The following is an 18559-nucleotide window of genomic DNA, read 5'->3' as shown; positions in this document are numbered from 1 at the left end:
ATATTTTCTAGTCCAAAAATATCATTTCAGGACTTAATTCAATAAGAACATCATACAAAAAAGAATATACAGTAACACAATGAAAAAGCAATTTGCCCTAAGAACTCATTTTCTTTGTTTTCTATTTAACTGCTGGATGATAAGTCAGTCAGATAATATTAAACTGGAACAGGGAAAAAAGTGGTGATTGATTTATCACTTTGATAACTCAACTGTAGAAACAATCATTTTACAAAGCAATTTAGAACAGCTGTTAACACACACAATTACCCAACAGAAGCAAAGAAAATCTCTTGCTTGAGATAGAATCCAAAAGGAAAAAAAAAAATTGCAATGACACGAGCCCCACATTACTGGTGGGAGAGGTGGGGGAACTGAGCCATTTATAACCAAAGAACACTCACAGCAAGTGTATTGCTGAAACAGCTGAAATGTTTTCCTTTAAAATGTAATTTGTACCTCCTATCACAACAAATACAAAGTAAAACTGAAATGCAACCAATTTTGCTCCAATGGTGAATTACACCCATATCTTAGAAAACAAAGGTATAACTGAATTTCTCTCTACTAACTACTGGTTGCCTTCCAGAACCAGATGTAGAGAAGCCATTTTAATTAATCACAGCTGCAATCAGGTTGTAATACATGTAATAATACATGTATTCAAAATTAAGAACAAAACATTAATGCAATTTTTTAGGGCTGGAAGGGAAATACCACTTGACTGACAGCAATCTGCATACAAATCTGGTCAGTAAGTTAAATTTCTAAACTTTGCTTCCATACATACAATATCTCCAAACTCATAGCAATAAAAAAGCAGTAAGATGCACTAACCTTTTCAATGAGTGTTCCACCTTGGCTGTGTACACTTTATTCATCAAATGCATAATACAGCAAGTCGTAAGAGGAAAAGTTTCACTGAAACTCCCTTTTGATATGCAACTATCTAGCACAAACCACTGTTTTTAGGGGCTTGTCAAGAAGATGTTGATCACACCAAAGGACTATAGTGTAAACCCAATATAATTATATACTTCAGCATAATTTAATTGTTATTTGGAAAACTAACCAATTGCCTTGCTTAATCAATCTCCTTTTAACGAACTATTGCAGGAGCTCCGTAATTCCTCGTATATACCCATTAAATACAGAATAAATATCAAGTAAACCCAAACAAGAACCTCTGGATGCCTTCACAACTCAACTCGGCTGCAGACTTTGGTAAATATTATATCAATCCCTTGCCTCTTCATCATATCATAGCAATGAACTGTACTTTCAATTACGTACATGAATACCAAACCAGGGAATTTAACATTCAAAATGCAAATATATCACACAGACGAAGCAATATTACCACAAAGTACTTGTTCTTTCTGTCAAATATTATACGGGAAGTTATCCAGCTGTGCTGCTTATAGATAATTAAGGACCTGTATTTAAATCTATCTAGCTGTAGAAGGAAACAAAGAACAGCTTTTTGTACCCACTTACTTCTTTCTCTCCATGCTTATTTACAACATTTTAAATAGTACTATTCTTTGTGAACTGAGTTACTCATGCCCATGTTACAAAAAATAAGTTATATAGCACAAAGCCAGTACTGGTTAAGTGTTCTAACCTGTACAACAGTATTGAACTGGCAACTTTCTATTGAACTTTACAAAACACTCCCATTTTGCTGGCCCAAAAGATCATTTTCCTGTGGAAATAAAAGGTTCGTAGCTTTGGAGGCTCTTAAGTTCCATGAACTTTTGAGAGCTTGGTCAATAAACAATACAAGGAGTGAAAACAGCTTGCCAATGTGTAAGAAGTACACTTTGTAATCAGTAGTCCTGAACACATGGATCTTAACACCTACACTGATCAAAGGCTAAAACCAGCTTTACTTCTGCAATTCTTTGAAGATGATTTCTTTTCTCCTTGATCGACTTCAATTATGGTGCTACATTTCATCTACCACTATAACCTGAAAAGAGATAATAGTCTCTAAGACTAGAAAGACAGTCTTTACTTACAAAGAATCAATTCAGAACCATGAATGAAAGTCATTCACATGCACATTAAACTATAAATGAAGAAATGGCCAATGCTTCATGAAATAGATGTATGGTATTAAGGTATCATATTGTTACTACTTTGCATGAGTCTAAAGTATTTACTATATTTTTAGAAAACAGTGCACAGCTACTTAAAAATAAACTCAAAAAGGTCTGTGCTGCTTGGCAAGGAGTTTGCATAACCTTCATCAACTCAGGTATCTACGTTAAAGGCAGTACTGGTGATTTATTAGGGAGATACTACTGAAAGACTAAGGTTCCATAAATTAATCAAACAAGCAAACAATAAACAGATTTCAGCCATTCAAAAAAGGCAGATTTTCAGCTGTGAGAGAAGTTCACAACATATTCACTCATTTTCTAAGCTAGGAACAGAAATATGCATGAAGTAAAAATAGGAGTAGACTGTCTGTTACACAATTGTTATTTACGACTTGTGAATACTTGTTGCTCCACTATTCAATATACAAAGCAAACACTGAATTGTTGTATTTTTGATATATTTTTATACCTACTAGTAACTATTACTACACCCTGAGCATACTGAGTATTTTCATTTACCTGTTAAAGAACTTGAAACAACTCCAGCATTTAAAAAAATCTTGTCCTAGAGGAAATTATTTATTTTCCACTGAGCTTTACCCAATTTCAAATAGATTAGAAAGTCTTTTAGGCAAGTCATTTTGCTTCAGTTCAGCAAAATTAAATAGCTTGCATTTGGTCATAAAGGGAATCAGAAGAGCATCAAAGAGGATAAGCCTGTTCTCCTAACTCAAAAGGATATTTTAGGAGTCATCCTCCTCTGTCATGAAAGTGAAAGCACGCTGTTCTGAATGGCAAAAAATTAAACATATGGTTAGGCTTGGTCAGCAGAAAATGCAGTAAAAATAAATTTAGATTCAAAGACGACCAAACATTCACACAGAAAACTGCAAGAACCTTAAGTTACACAAATCCCTAATAATTATGCTAATGAATGCAATCAGTACCCTTAAAAAGACTTTTACTATTTATATTGTACTTGAATTTCAGCAGTTCTGCAACAAGTATTTGTGCTGAAAATAGAGGTGGAAACAGCTTTCCCCTAGCCTACATAGTCAAAACCCCATGCTATAGATGTACTTAAGTAAAATAGAAAGTAAATATTTATATAGAATCATAATTTAGCATATACGACTGCATGTATTCTGGGCTGTGTAAGCTGTTAAAGTAATTAAAAATACCCTACTAAATCATTATAACACCAAAGCCGCATAACGTTCTGCTCTTACATGCAAATATCATGCAGTAATAATACATTACAATGATTCCATCTTCTATGTCTACCTTCATCCTCTCAAAGCAAAAGTTTAAGAAGATAAGCTTTGTTGCTTGCATGCTTTTAATAAGTCCAAGATATTTTCAGTTTAAAAGGAAGGAATAACTTCCACAGATGAAGGCTTGCAGGAAAATTCAGCCTCATACTGAAAGCTTGCACCTAGTTTTAGCTCATTCTAATTTAAAATTCAGAATTATGTGATTGTTCTTTGGTAAAATAATATTCAACAGGATAATACCATGTAATTAATGTTACAAGAAAAACTCAGTTCCCCAAAATTCTGCTTACAAACCAACAGATGGTCAATACAGACTAACACGCCAGCATTTTATCCTATTCAGTGGTAACTGTTAATAAAAAAAAAAAAAAGATCTCATTGTACCTGTTTCATCTTGAAACATATTTAGGACTTAGGACTTTGCCAGAGGTACAATCAGCAATGTAATCCAGAGATGCTACCAGTTTTACAACTAGGTCAGTGTGCACTTGCTCACATGCAGGCATGCACGTGTCTATCTACAGATTTACTCTCCTGCATTTTTTCTGGTTTTACTTGAATAAAAGTCAGTTTGCACAAATATCAGATACATAGGATAACAGAGAGACATTCAAGAAAGTCTAGAAAGACTAACAGGGAACAAGATCAGACATCCAATACGTGTGCAACTGTTCTGTTCACACTGGAGCTCCTATAGTTGCCAGCACCAAAAAAAAAAGAAGAGATTACTTCATAGAAATGAGATATCCCCCAGACTTAATAAAGAGAAAGAGAATAAAACTTACATAGCATTATACATAGAGGTGTATACTCTTAATTCTGGTATTCTACCCTTTCTCTTCCCCAGCACCCCAAACAATAACCACAATTGACCTTTTGGTTCAAAAATGTGTTCTCTCAAAAATCACATTGTAGTCGTTAATTGCAATTAAATTAAGCAAGCTTTATCATTGTCATTTTTCTATTGAATTAGCTGTTTGGTTTTTTTGTTTGTTTTGTTTTCCTCCTTATGTGCATAGTAGGATGTTGTTCTTAAATTTGCCAGGAATACAGAGCTCTCAAATCCAAACAGAAAACAAATGTAGAATTAAAACTGAGAAAGATTTAAGAAACATTATGAGAGAAGTTATTTTCATAATTATCCTCTTAACTGAAAAATTCTGAACATAATTAATGCTGCACTAAGATTATACTCATAGGAACTCCTGGTTTTAATTCAGTCCTTCTGCCAGTGCAAGCAGATGTCACCAGTTCCTTTTTATAAATTCATTCATTTTAGAAACTTTACTCTTATTTCCAGCATATGTAATTTCTACCCACTTCATACGCTGACAATGTCCTCTAAGATAAAAAGTTGTTTTCTCTATTGTTAAAATTGACTCTGCAGACATTTACAGCTAGTAAACATATGCTCTATCAATTTTTGTTTTTATAGGATCAACAAGTGAGCTTTTTCTGTAAGATAAGTTCAATGTTTAATGGTTGCAAAAATGTGAAGACTGATCATCTTTCTTGTAAAAGTGAAGGTACTACCTTTAACTTTTCTTTAGCATTGCATCACTGAATACAGTCCTGCATTTAGCATTCCAAATAGTAGTAAATTATTATTATTCTTTGACCAGCAACATTAAGTTTTTGCTTTTTTGTCAATTACTAAATGAAATGAAAGTAAATGCTACCCAAATGGTTTTTGCCCTCCCGTCATCTTCATTAAAACCTGAGGCAGAGTTCTTACTGAATTTTGGTGCCATACCAAATTATTTTTAACTCCTACCTGATCTTTACTACTTGCTAAATCTTTTTCTTGTCTCTTTTTCTTAATATAGCTGAAGAACATTTAGCTGCTTATTATAACACTTTTTGCAGGACTTATACCTGTCCTGAACTAAAATACAGCGTCTAATATCAATATAACTTTGAATTTTCAGGCCTCATTCTATAGTCTAAATCCCCAAGCTCCTTATTACACTGAGTTTCACCACTTCATTCCATTGCATTCTACTAACTTCATCAAAATTTATAATTTGAAATTGAGAGCCACAGATGCAGACTTAGTTCTGTTGACCATTAAATTACACCTAAAATGAATCAACATCTGTACCTCAGTTTAGGGTTCTTTTCTCTGACCAATTCTTTCATAGATTACTTATTGTTTTCCAAACCAATGTAACACCATGTCTTGCTTGTTTGGTGACAATGAATGAAGAAATATGTATGCAATTATATTGTGATATAATTGAATCATAAAATATTATTATTTCCTGTCCATTCTTAAACTGGGTAGTTTTAAGACAAAACATTATAGGATTTAAACTACTATCAACATTACACAGCAGTTTATATGCATGCTTCCAGCACCATCTCAAATGAACACTTACCATTCTCTCCCAGCTAGAAAAGATTCTAGCTTTCTTGAACAGTAACAAGATAACTGTCCTTGTACCTCCTAATATCAATCATAACCAATAATAGCCTGTTTCTTAAGTAAGCTCTAACAAAATCATCGTGTATACAAATACAGATACTGACAGTGTAACATAAAATGTAAACCACAAAACACAGACGTACTACATTCTGTTGGATGAAGTTTAATTTTTTTTTCCACCTAAGAGCATACAAACACCAGGAACGCCACCAACTACTCCTTTTACCGCCCACTTTTGTCTTCCTACATACTTACTATTTAAAATTAAAATATACTGTTAATTCTTCTCATAACGCACCTTTAGGGTCAACCTCACAACATTACATTCCTGTAGAGGGTTCAGTTTCAGTGTTTCTCCAAGGTTACTACAACCTGATGTTTGATGTTGCATTTCACAGCAAACACAGACGCCATCACTGTCAAATTTAATCTGGGGAGGAAAAAAAATATAGCAAGCGTAAGTAAACAAAAAACACTTTCAAACAATTGTATTTACACTGATTGTGACAATAACAACTAGTAAATACCAATTGCTATTCCTTAGCTTATTTTATAATTCCTCTGAAAGAGAATGCCTTCCATTGGCTAATAGAACCTATAAGAACAGGTAAAATACAAAAGAGTAAACACTCACTCTTGTTCAGTGTTGTAATCTTTTTCAAGAGTCAAAATGAGACGTAAATGTTTGCTTTACAGAGGCAGATGAAAGCAGAGTAACTCAACTGCAATAAACATGAAATCATACCCAATGGGGAAAGACAAAAACAAGCGAAAACAAAGTAAGAAAATTACATGACATGGTCATGGTCACACATATAACACATACTTATACATACAGAAATAATTACCCTAGAAAACATGACATACACTTGAGAAGTGAGAAAACAACATTAAGAAATAGTGGAGAAAATAAGCAGTAATATCTAATCTCATGTACTTTTACTTTGGTAAAGGTTTGCTCTCTATTTTCCTAATTTTCGTTTGTTTTGAACGCAATAAGCTTTCAAAGACTTTACATTTTAAAAAGCACTAGGCTTTTTGCTCTTTATAGACTTTCATTAGAGCAGACCTTGTTAAGAATATGGAACACGATCATTCTTAAAGAATATATATAAATTTAAAAACTGTGATTTTAAAATAATTCCATTCTGCTCAATAAGAACTGATTCTGATTTCCACCCTTAAAAAAAAGACAAAGAAAGAACAGCATCTATTTTTCTGCTTCCTTCCAACAAAGAGTTTTAAGCCAAAATTTAACTTCGTAAATGTTTTTACCTAGCCTGCTAACATGAACTGCTATTGCCTTAATTTTCTCAATTCAGTATTTCTATGCTTTCTCCATTCCCATTTTTGCCTTATTTAAAGGACTGATAGCGGGACATACCCTACTTCTCCAGGTCATTAGTCGCAATTCTGTCTAGGTTAGTACTGAGAAAAGGAACTCTCATCACACGGGAGTTCCTTGACCTATGAGTTTGGCAGATCCCAGGTTTCCATACTCCAATAGTCAGTAGTAGTAAGAATGACACCCATGAGAAATTTCCATGGCTCTCCATGTAAAGAATAATAGACTCAAGGTAGCATTCAGTCATCCTGAATCACTCCTGTATTCCTCCAAATAAAGACGGAAGCACAATAGTTGGGTGCTAAGAGATCTGAACCACCATACTACTTACTCTCTTGCAAGGCAAATGTATTTTAAAATTTCCAGACACAAATCGTGCAAAAAAAAATCCTAATGAAAACATGCATTTCTTGTTCTTAATTCAGATCATTCTTTATGGTGTTGTCAATTTTTTGAACAAAGAAAATCAAATATAAGCTTTCCCTGTACCTCATATAGACTTGTATGTAGAATCATTTCTACACAAGTTTTTCTTGCTGCTCAAGAACTTGAAGAATATTAAAATTGTTCATATACTCTTAATAGCTACCTACATAAACATTTAATTTTTATTGCCATCCCTATCAGACTTATTTAGTACTCTGTTTTGATGACCAGCACAGCAGCTGGAAGAACAGAGTCCATTAAAAATGAGCAAGCTTTACCAGATGAGATGCAGATGACTTAATGCTTGCCACATACAGTAATGAAGCCATGTTCAGAGCAGAAAGTTGGCTTCAAGTCCTGAGAGTCCTGACTGCCCTCCAGCCAGTATAATTGTTAAAAAGGATTTTAAAAAACCTGGGTACATAAATTAGACCATTCCCCACATATTTGAAAGCAGCACTAGAAATATTTCTCTATGGCAACTCACACTGACTGGTCACACCCTGAGACACAGACTTTGTAAAACAAATACAGAAGAAAATATAGTTTGAGTACCTTCATAAAATTTGTGCTGTTTATTTCCAATCAGCATACAATTTAATTCAGAAAGCTGCTTTAAAAATTTCAGACAGCTTTTTTTTTTCTCTTCAATTCCCGACAGTTCTTAATACTCTTTTAAAATACTTTTTAAAAATCAAAAGACAAGAGTAAAACCGAACTATGGTTTATAATCAGACAACCTCAGCTCCTCAAATCAATGGAAAATACAAAATGTGAAATGCCACTGGGGAGGTCTTGCTCTTGAACCCCTCAGGGATTGTTAGAAATGGTGCCAACCGTTAGATAATTGCTACAACAGAAGTTTGAAACTTGCACCTCTAATTTAGAGCTGCATCAAAGTGAGCAGTCAGAATGCTACAGCATACCTGCTCCATCAGCACCAGGTACACAGCAAATGAATATACTCTTCAGCTGCTAAAAAAAGTTTTTATAACAAGGAAAAGGAACTTCAGACAAAGCTACCTACTGCTACAACATTTATTGCTCTGATCCACGCCGTCCCTGTTCAAGGAAAGATAGTCACTGGCTTAAGGTTAAATACATTTGATATTTCTGATATTAAATTCAGATCGCAGGTCTACTTTTAACTCACGTGATGAACTGGCATCACATAAAAGAAGGCTAAAACCAGAAATAGCTGCTTGGTTAAAATCCCTTATCTCTGAGAGATTCTCAGTTAACTCTGAAAGATGTTCTGTAACTTTATACTGCCTGGAAACTCTCCCTTTAATTCAATTCTTAAACAGAGTTAAGTTTATTGTTTACATGAAAGCTCTTGCAAAACATCAGGAAGTCTTCTTGAAAAACATAGCATAGTCAAAATACTTTGATTTGCAACCAGACTGCAAAACAAAATCTTCTTTCAATACACATACATTTTGGAGAGCTTTTAACAATTTGTCCTGCTGTACACCTTTTCCTTCAAGTATGTTTGAGGTGACATCTTTGCAAACTTTCATCCTGTAATGGGGAGCAGTACCGAAGGCTGAGCATGCCATCACATTTGTGCTTAAAGCACTGCAGCAGCCAAAAGCAGTCTTGAGCCCTCTTGCTCCAGATGCTCATCCCTGCCCTACTGCTGCATTCACACTTATGTAGACAGGACCAGGAATTCATACAGTTATCCTGTGATCTAAACATTGTCAGAACTAACTTTTCTTTTTTGTGAGGGAGTGGCTTATTCTTAGTCCAAGCTAGACCTCCAATCCTATCCAGTGTGTGGGTTCAGAAATCCATAGAAGCACAAACAATAGCACTACATCAATACAGGGAGGAGAGTTGGGATTCCCCCTTCCAGCTGCAGGGCTGCTGTTTGCCAGCCTCAGACACAACTACATTAGCAACCATCAGCAGTGCCTCCAAACCTGTCTTCTTGCCCCTCTCTTTGCTGTGTTTAAATCCCTTTTCTTTTTTGGCTGGCAGAGACCAAGAATAAAGCACCATTCACTCCACCCTGTGTACACAGCCCCCACCAGTTATCCTCCATACGTTTGTGGTCCATTTCCCAATCCTTACTTGTGTTAGCAAGCATAAAGTCAGTAATCTCAGTGTAGTTTGTGTTCTTTCATGCTTGGGACAGTTGCACAGTACACCCTCATCCAAACCACATGCAAAATTTCAAACATCAGCCTGAGCTGCTGACATACAGGAATTGTCTTTTAAGTTTATTTAATCTTGCCAAAAATCAGTATAGCTACTTTGAAAGTGACCAAAAACATTAAAATTTGATTTTTCCATTGAAGAGGATCAGAAAAAAAAAGAGGATCCTCCAGCAATGTAGAGAACTTCAGACTTATTGAGTACACACACTGGTGAGTGTGTGCACACAAAATCCCCTATACCACAATAATATAAAAAAATGTGCATAGACAAGACTTTTTTCATCTGTATCAATTCATCAAATTCTGTCTACGTATTAAAGGTGTCTTAACAAAGAAATTCTGAGTGCACATGCACTCAGAAGTAAGGCAAAAAGGGAGAGTTAGGGATGAAGTAATGGCATCACTTTGCATTGTAGACTTCCTCTAGCACCTCTAGCACAAATGTAAACCTTCTGGCAAAGGTAGGAGGTTTCACCTTCTCTCCAAAGCATACTTTTTTTTTTTTTTGTGGTGGTGGTGGTGGTGTCCTAAGAACAGCATGACAAAAATTCAAAACAAAATATAAAAGTTCAAAGTTGAAAACACCACAGTAAACTGCAAGAAAGCCATGCTGGTATGATTATGGGAAGGAACTTTTCATCTTTGTAGCAGCTTATGCAAAGAGAAAAAGGATTCATGATAGGAGAAAATAAAGAGGTAGGGATATATCAGAAGAAAAATCTGACAGGTGCCTAAGAATGAAAAACCCACAACCACAAGTATATATTTGGATGGGTTTTTAAAAACTATTTTTCAATATGCACAGATTTGAACATAGCTACAGCACAAAATGAAATACAAAGAAACCTCAGTTCTGGAACTGGCTTACGCCATTCATCTTACATCAAGTTGTGCTTCCTTTGTTTTTCCGTTCTCCATTTATTTCAATTAAACATAATTCAGGGGAAAAGGAGCCTTCCTGTCTATGTTTCTAGAACCACAAGCCAATTTCAGCATGTATAACTGAAAAATACATTATAAGCAACTCTCCATAAAAAGATAGGCATTATCACTACTTTTCTGAATTATAAGCAGATGTAAGTTTGATTAAAACTAGAACATTTATTTTTTAAATGACTAAGTGACTTACAATATGGCAGGTACACCAAATAAAGACAAATAAAGACTAAGAAATAAAACCAGCAAAATTCTCTTGTGCCATTGTAGATCATAAATTAAAATATACAAACTGCTATACCCTATTATACTGAACATAATTTTTAGAGATTAAGTATTTGAAAGAGAATTTCGTAGGACAGAAATGTTGTTTCTCATACACACTTTAATGAACACCTTGAGTGTGTAACTGCTCTGTACACATCCTGCTTCCACTGACTTACAGCAGCAGCTTGAGGTTTTGACTGTAGTATTTACAGCTAATCATGGATCAAAAGGTCCAGTTATGTTTTTGTAACAAGACATTGAAGCTACATGTATTTTTTTGTCCCTCGGTGTTGAATGTTGATGAGCTGCAGGACAAAGATCACAAATACTAAATTCACAGATTTTACATTCAAAATGCTAACATACCGTGAGCACATTTTTCATCTTCACACAAAACTATGCTTTATGGAACCTACAAAAAATCCCCAATGTTTAAAGCAAAACAAGACCCTTCTCTCATTCTTTTTCTTCATACAACTACTCTACACGTGAAATGCTTCTGAATTTAAACACCTCAATGCAGGAGATTGTATTATCATGTTTTTAAAGCTATACACACATTCCCCCAAATGTGACAAAAATTCCTTTTGAAAAAAATGAGTATAAATGGGTTTGACAGAAGCATTGAAGTTAACACAGAAACAAGAGCAGCTATTTGTCTCATGCACTGAAACTGCAGTACTTGCCAGTACATTTTCCTGACAAAGACAAAGTTTATTTTACTGCTTTGTTACTTCCTCGTTGGTTGTCTTTTAGGGTAATGATTCTGAATTTCACTTTTGTAGTGTACTGTGCTTGGAAATTCATTCACTTATTTCTGTCTGGTACATTTTACAAAGGATGTTAACTTCACCTCAAAAAACACATCTACAAAAGCTGAATTTTGTCTCAAAGAGCTGCGTCACTCTAAATTTGTATCCTAGAAGGCAGCCACAGGATTCAGAGTTATGGTAATGTACACCCAGTCACACAGTGCAGGAATTAACATGAAATACAAGCTTAGGACAAGCTGCTAAAAATGGTATTTTTCCTTTTTGAGTGACAAACATTAATAACTATACATGCTCAACACAAAACATTACCAAATTCTAAGTCAAATTCTGCCTTTAATCATAAAGCAGTGGTGTTCATTAGTGTCTCCCTGTGGGTGGTCTTTAAGAAGAGAACACCAGAATTTCTTACATATGAGCATTTCAACATTGTGATGCAATTCACATGCAAGTCCACAATCTGATTGAAATATGACTTTTGTTAAGGAAAATCTAAGTAGTAAGGCATGGGCAGAAGAAACTCTCCATATTGAAACAACTGCGATATGATAAACAGTCACAGTGAAATTAGCTGCCCTCATCAGCAACTAGACCATACGGTTCAAAGCTAGTTAGCATTTCATCATGCTCTCAACTTTGAAACGTGCAGTTTGAACATTTGTTTTTATCTTCTTTTGCCAGCTCAGTATTCCACCAGTCCAGAGGAAAACCTATAGCAGGAATGAAAAGCTGAGGGAAGTACAAACAAAAAGTAACCGTTCCATTTTTAATTCAGTAGCTGAGTGCACCAGCTTTGGAAAAAATGGACTGTTTGCAAAATGCTTGCTTAAGTGATAATATTCCATTAGCCTGGAGAAAGAAGCAAAGGTTTCCCTTGAATTCTTCCACAAGGGTACACATGGGGCCTTCTGATGAAGTCCTTACATGCCCACCCACTACACCTCTTAATCCCAGAATCCCTACCCAAAGGCAAAGCCTACTTCCACTTTCCAACTGTCTCTCTGCCTGTCCACTGAAAGCACTTGTTTGATACCACTCCTTTCCCTGACTGCTTATTAGCACAGGACAAGGGAAGGCAAAACAAATGAGGGAAGAAAGAGGAAAACACACAGTAGAAAATTCCAAGGCTACTTGAAAATTCAGATCAAATAATGAAAATCACTGAATATAGAATGTTTTGAAATAGCATTAAATTTCAAAGTGGAAATCATCACGTATAACTAGAACACAATTCTTTCAAAAAGGTTGAAAAAAAGAAAAGAAAATCAACCTTATCTGAAATAAATTTAGTCATTTTTGTTTTTATCAATAATCCGAGAATTCAGCTGTTTGCACAGCTCAGTCACTGCTTACTTCTACAGCAGCAGATTTCATATAGAGGCTGTGATCCTGACCAAATTTCAATCAGAGACACAGGGTTCATAACCAGAACAGAGAGCACTGAAGAGAACATTTAAGACTAAAGACTTCCTATTGACTGGTATTTTTTTTTCTCGGTTGTAAGCATTTACCCACTGGTTGGAGCTAGTACCTTCTTTGTCTACAGATGTGCTAATTAAGCAGAACTTACTTCAATTTTCTGTCCTTGCAATGCCACTTTGTTGATTCCCATTAACCCAATTTTATTCCATAAAGGATGTTGACAAATACTACACATTGCAAATGCCTGCTCATCTCAAAAAAATAGCATGTAACTCTCTCTCTCTCTCTCTCTCTCTATATATATATATATATATATATATAAACTTTCTTCCCCTCCTCTGCCAAATTGGTAAACAACAGTTTCTTCTATTTCAGAGTAAAGCGAGAGAAAAAAAAGTATTAAGCATAAAAGCTGTATATTTCTAAATACTCTCAAAGTCACCAGAAAACTTGGGTTAAACCCCTGTTCCAAGATTACACACTCCATCATCTTGGATCTCCTGTGCTGTATCTTGAATTAAAACATGTCGAGTAAGAGCGTAAAGTTTTGACATGTATGCCCTATAAAACAATCTTGCACTAAAGAGATGAAATAGCGCAACAGCGTCTCCTTCAAGCTGGTATTAAACAAATACTTCATACATTCTCTTTACGTACAATAAACTCTCACACTGATCTAAACGGTAGCTATCTTATGGTTAAGTGTACTCCCCTAAAACGCTTGGATAGAAAATGACTCTGTCACTGGAAGCCTCTTAAAGAAACAAACTGCAATGAGCAGAAGAATCCTGTTCTTCAGGAATTAGCAATAGAAGTAACAACATTCAAATTCAGCACAGAGAAGGACTAATCAATTTTTCATAATAAAGGAAGTAATTATCACACCATTTTGCTACTTTTCCCCAAACGCTCACCTGTACTTGAATACTTCTGAAGTGCTATAATTAAAATATAATTTAGAAATTAAATGGTGATAAGCTTGGAATCATCAGCGAACACCACCTTATCACTGAACACCAGTGAATACATTCCAACCCACTTTGTTTTGAAGACTTGTGCATTTAACTGGTTAGCTGGTGTGCATGGTCAGTGCATTGCCACAGCTGGAACAACCAGCAGTCCAAGAGAGTCAGAGTCATGCCTAGCCCTGTTTGTAGACAGCTGCCTAAAAGAACTAGAAAAGCAGGCATATGCAATGAGCAGGACCCTTGCTTGCATGCGCTAAGCCACAACAGCACAAACAGCACTCTTCTTGATACGTGCATTCCTCTCCATCTGGTATGGGATTTGCTCTTTGAAGTCTATTCACACAACTTACTGGACATCTGTCAAACCCATGTCGGCTTGGAGTTGAACGATTCTACGCAAGTTCAGATGGACCCCTTCAGCCAAAAAAAAAGTTTTATATATATATATATATATATATATATATATATATATATATGGCTGCACCCATCTGGTTCTGCAAAGCCTTTCTTTACCCTAATCACAGCTGGAAATCACAAACACCATAGAAAGCTTCGCTCATTTATGGAGTTACAGACATACCCTTTTGAAACAGGATGGGTGATAGGAATACAGGCTTAAAAACTGACTAAACAAGATGAAAGCGTGTGACAGGTTACACCCAAATGATTTTCTGTTCTGCCTTTTTCATATGCCTTTCTAAATATTTGCTGAAATTATATTATTTTTACTTATTTTTATTAAATATATTGTGTTCAAATGGATGCCTGAAGGATTTTATTAGACAGAAAGAAAGGGGAAAACAATGGCTGAAATAAAAAAAAAGAGGTGCAGAAGCATTTTGTGGAGATATTAGAGGTGAAAATTACTTTTCTCTTTATCATTCAAATCAACTTTTTGGGGCGTGCCCAAAGGACACAGCCAATACAGGCAAATGCTCATGTATCCCTAATACTTAATGAATTCTGTGAATGCGGACTCATGCAGTTTAGATGATGCGATTGGTTTACTGTCACCTAGATTACACTAAAAAGAGCACTGATGCATGTCCATAAACATTCTTGAGCCCATTTGTCATTCTTACAACTTAATATCATTTGTCTCCTCAATTTATGACAAAGAAAGTAATCATTGTTTTACTATTTACTTTAAATTGAGATTTCCAGCAGGAGTTTAGTTCTATAGACTTGTTTGTTAGTTGAAACCAGAACCTATTTTAGAGTTCAGCATATGTGTACGCTCCTCCCAAAATAAAAACAAAGAACTTAGGTATACCATCACCTTTTTAACAATTCAGAGCATGCCATATCATTGTAAATTTTTGTTTTCATTCTGTATTTTATTTAACATACATTTGCATTAGAAATTATAAAAGAATTGCTTTAGGTTGGCCAAAAAAATGTACGCATACTAAAACATTACTATCAGCACGTCTATGAAATACATTGGCTGTGGAAGTAGACACCGGATGAAATCCTAACACTAACATCAAATGGTAATCACTGCACTGCTTTGATGTGGTCTGTATTTCACCTATTCTGTTTCCAACATAATACTAAGAAGCAAGTCTTTGAGGTGACACGATATTGTAAATATGCTAACACTCTAATTCTCAAACTTTTCCCAACATGATTTATCACGTAAGGGCTATAGATGGCTCTATGAAATGCGTACTGTTTGGAAATTGAAGCAATATGTGTATAAAATGCAAACAAATGAAAAAATCTATTGCCCTTTTTTAGTAGAGACTTGTTTTTTATTACTCACCAACTGACATCCTTCCAGGGACTTTACCAGCTGAGCATTCTGACACGAGAGAATGGAACCAGCCAAGTTCAGCATTACACACACTGCAGACAGCAGCATGAAAAAGGTTATCTGGAAAAAAATAAAACAAAACGAAAACAACAAAAAAAAAGCCTATTGATTATTCACTGCAGGAGGGAAGCAGAAAAAAATTATTTATACGTTCAAGAACTTCCATCCTGGCATACAATTACATGGATGATTACATGGATTTTATATAATCTGAAGAAGAAAGTAGAATATTATTTAATCTTAAAACATCCTGATTTTCATACTATAAAAAGCACCAATAGCAAAAGTAGATTTGACTATCATTTATTTCCCTTCAGCCACTTCAAAATAATCCATTTATCTCCCACATTTGTCACATATCGTGAAAATTTATTTTTATTAATTAGCATGATTTGTGAAAAATATTTTTATAATCAAAAGTAGTCTTAAAACAATTTAATTCCTTTTTGATGAGAAAATGAATATCTTAAAGAGGAAAAGGATTTGTGAATATCATAAATCATGAGTTTGTGAAAACTGGAAAAAAAGTGAATAAGATTCTCAATATGTAAGTACTTGTTTTTTAAACAACTACAATTTAAAGAACATCTACCATATCAACTACCCATTGTGTTAATGACTCCTTCCCCCTCTTTTCAAAATATGTAAAAACAATCATTAACTTGATTGCACCAGCTTAACTATCATTTTATTGCTTTAAACATAAAAAATGCTAGCCCAGTATGAGCAGACATAAACCTCAGTATGTGGGGAACTCAATATGCAGGGAAATTGAAAGGCACAAGCAGGAAGAGTAAAAGAACAAATGTACTCAGTATGGGGCCTTCTTAAATATTCAGTGCTCACATTGCCATTAACACAGACTCCTATTCAGTTATCTGAAATTAGTAAAAATAAATGTTAGGAATTTTTTTTTTCCCTGTGCACATATCCATAGTTGTACAAGCTTTCTGATCACTGTTCTCACAAGATGTTAGTTTCCAACAAATGCATATGCTACTAATACTTTTGGCAGTCTTTGACCCAAAATGATTGGATTTTTTTTCAGTGTTTTTCAAGTGAAGAACAAGAACTCAAACCATTGCCCTCTTCAGCAACCTAAGCCCTACTTAACAGGATAATTCACCATTAATGCACTTAAGGGTTGATGAAGTTATATCTTCATTGCATATTTTGAATGAAAACAAGATATACTTCAAATATTTTATCTTATTTTTACAATCGAGTACTCTTATACTGTGTGTATGAAGAAGAAGAATCTGTGTCAAATCACTGTCAAAGACAAAGCTTCTAGAATACAATACATATTGCTACCATATAATAACGGGCAACTAGATAACATCCGTCTCTGTATATACACTGTGACATACACAGAGAAACATTCACCCCACATTAGTAGCATAAAATTTGCAGTAGCGAATACCTTGAAGACTCAAAATTTATATATCATCTTATTTTATAATTTTTGTATTTTTAATCACTGTAACCCATTAGTTTTATTCATATTTGCTACTACAAGCAAGAAAACAATATCCATGATAGGGTGACAGTTTTAAAAACATTTAGCTTACAAACACACCAAACATGATTCTTCACTCATCTCAGTTCTCCTGTTTTAGGGGCTGTTATCCTAACAGAAATCCAGCTTTCTAAATGATGTTCACTGCAAGAACTATGTTCTTTCTCTTTAACCCAAATACAAAAGTACTACCAGTGCTCATTTTTCAAAATTAAACAAAAAGAATGTATCATTAATACAGCGCTTTGTACATCTCAAGTTTAGTAAAAGGTGGTATTCTCAACATAGTAATTTAAAAACTAGTTTAAAACTGACTTCTCTCCTTTGTCTGCTGATGTACAATTCCGTGGATTCTGTTTTCTGTACTATATGCATTCATATTGATTTTTCTGTTCAAGTTAATTTGTACTGCTTTACAGCATCTCTCTAGGATAAAGTACCATTTTATCTAGACTATCCCTTAAAAGTATCTTGATTTTTGATTTCCATTCTGACTTTTTTCTTCTTATGCTTGGTCGCACAATGGTAACCACAGGAAGTAAATATGAAACTAGGCTAGAACCTTCAATTAGATACTTGATCATTTATATCTGAGCAATAGGTAAAGCTAATCTAGGTCACAGAAAATAGCCCTTAATAATGAATAAGTACTTGTTATTACTATGTGCCCTGCTATGACACATACATGAACAGCAAAATAACTTAGTAAGTTCCTTTAATAGAAGCATTTCTAATATTTAATCATCTTTCAGATTGAAAGCAAACAGCTATGATTTAGAGTACCGTAAATCTGGACTTAACTCAAAGTCTTTAGTTTCTGATAATATTGATCAACTGGTATTGCAAGGCTATTAGGCACCAAGAACATTTTGGCAAAATAAAGTAATATATAGGCTTAGTTTCACCTGTGCTACTAATCTTCTCTGTTATTTGGTAGTAAAATAGAAGAAAAGAGATAACAACAAACTATTAATGGCAAACTTCTAGATCCTTGTGATAAGCTTTTAACTGCTATTCATGTGCTTTTGAAATAAATACATATTTGTGTCTCCTAGAAGTATTCCCCTAAACTAAAATCTGTTTTCTGAATATTCAGCTTATTTATTTAAATACACAGGGTACTT

General features: G+C 34.6%; 1 protein-coding gene across 5 annotated transcripts in view; it reads right to left on the bottom strand.

The window, feature by feature from the left end:
• Positions 1-18559, bottom strand: part of ENTREP2 (endosomal transmembrane epsin interactor 2) — a 137959-nt gene that overhangs the window by 38598 nt on the left and 80802 nt on the right. For 3 of the 5 annotated variants that reach the window (XM_035553867.2, XM_035553864.2, XM_035553865.2), the window contains exons 3-4: positions 15866-15976; positions 6103-6234 (exon numbers count right to left, since the gene is read on the bottom strand). The exons of 1 other annotated variant lie outside the window; for it this stretch is intronic. In XM_035553867.2, the coding sequence (XP_035409760.1) occupies positions 6103-6234; positions 15866-15976 (243 nt within the window). The remainder of the gene's footprint in view (positions 1-6102; positions 6235-15865; positions 15977-18559) is intronic. One more of the 5 variants, XM_035553866.2, reaches the window with a different exon arrangement.

The sequence above is a fragment of the Cygnus atratus genome, chromosome 11 (genome assembly GCF_013377495.2).
Source record: "Cygnus atratus isolate AKBS03 ecotype Queensland, Australia chromosome 11, CAtr_DNAZoo_HiC_assembly, whole genome shotgun sequence".
NCBI classification, from domain to species: Eukaryota; Metazoa; Chordata; class Aves; order Anseriformes; family Anatidae; genus Cygnus; species Cygnus atratus.
The sequence above is the reverse complement of the archived record's forward strand: the minus strand, read 5'-3'. Positions and strand labels throughout refer to the sequence as shown.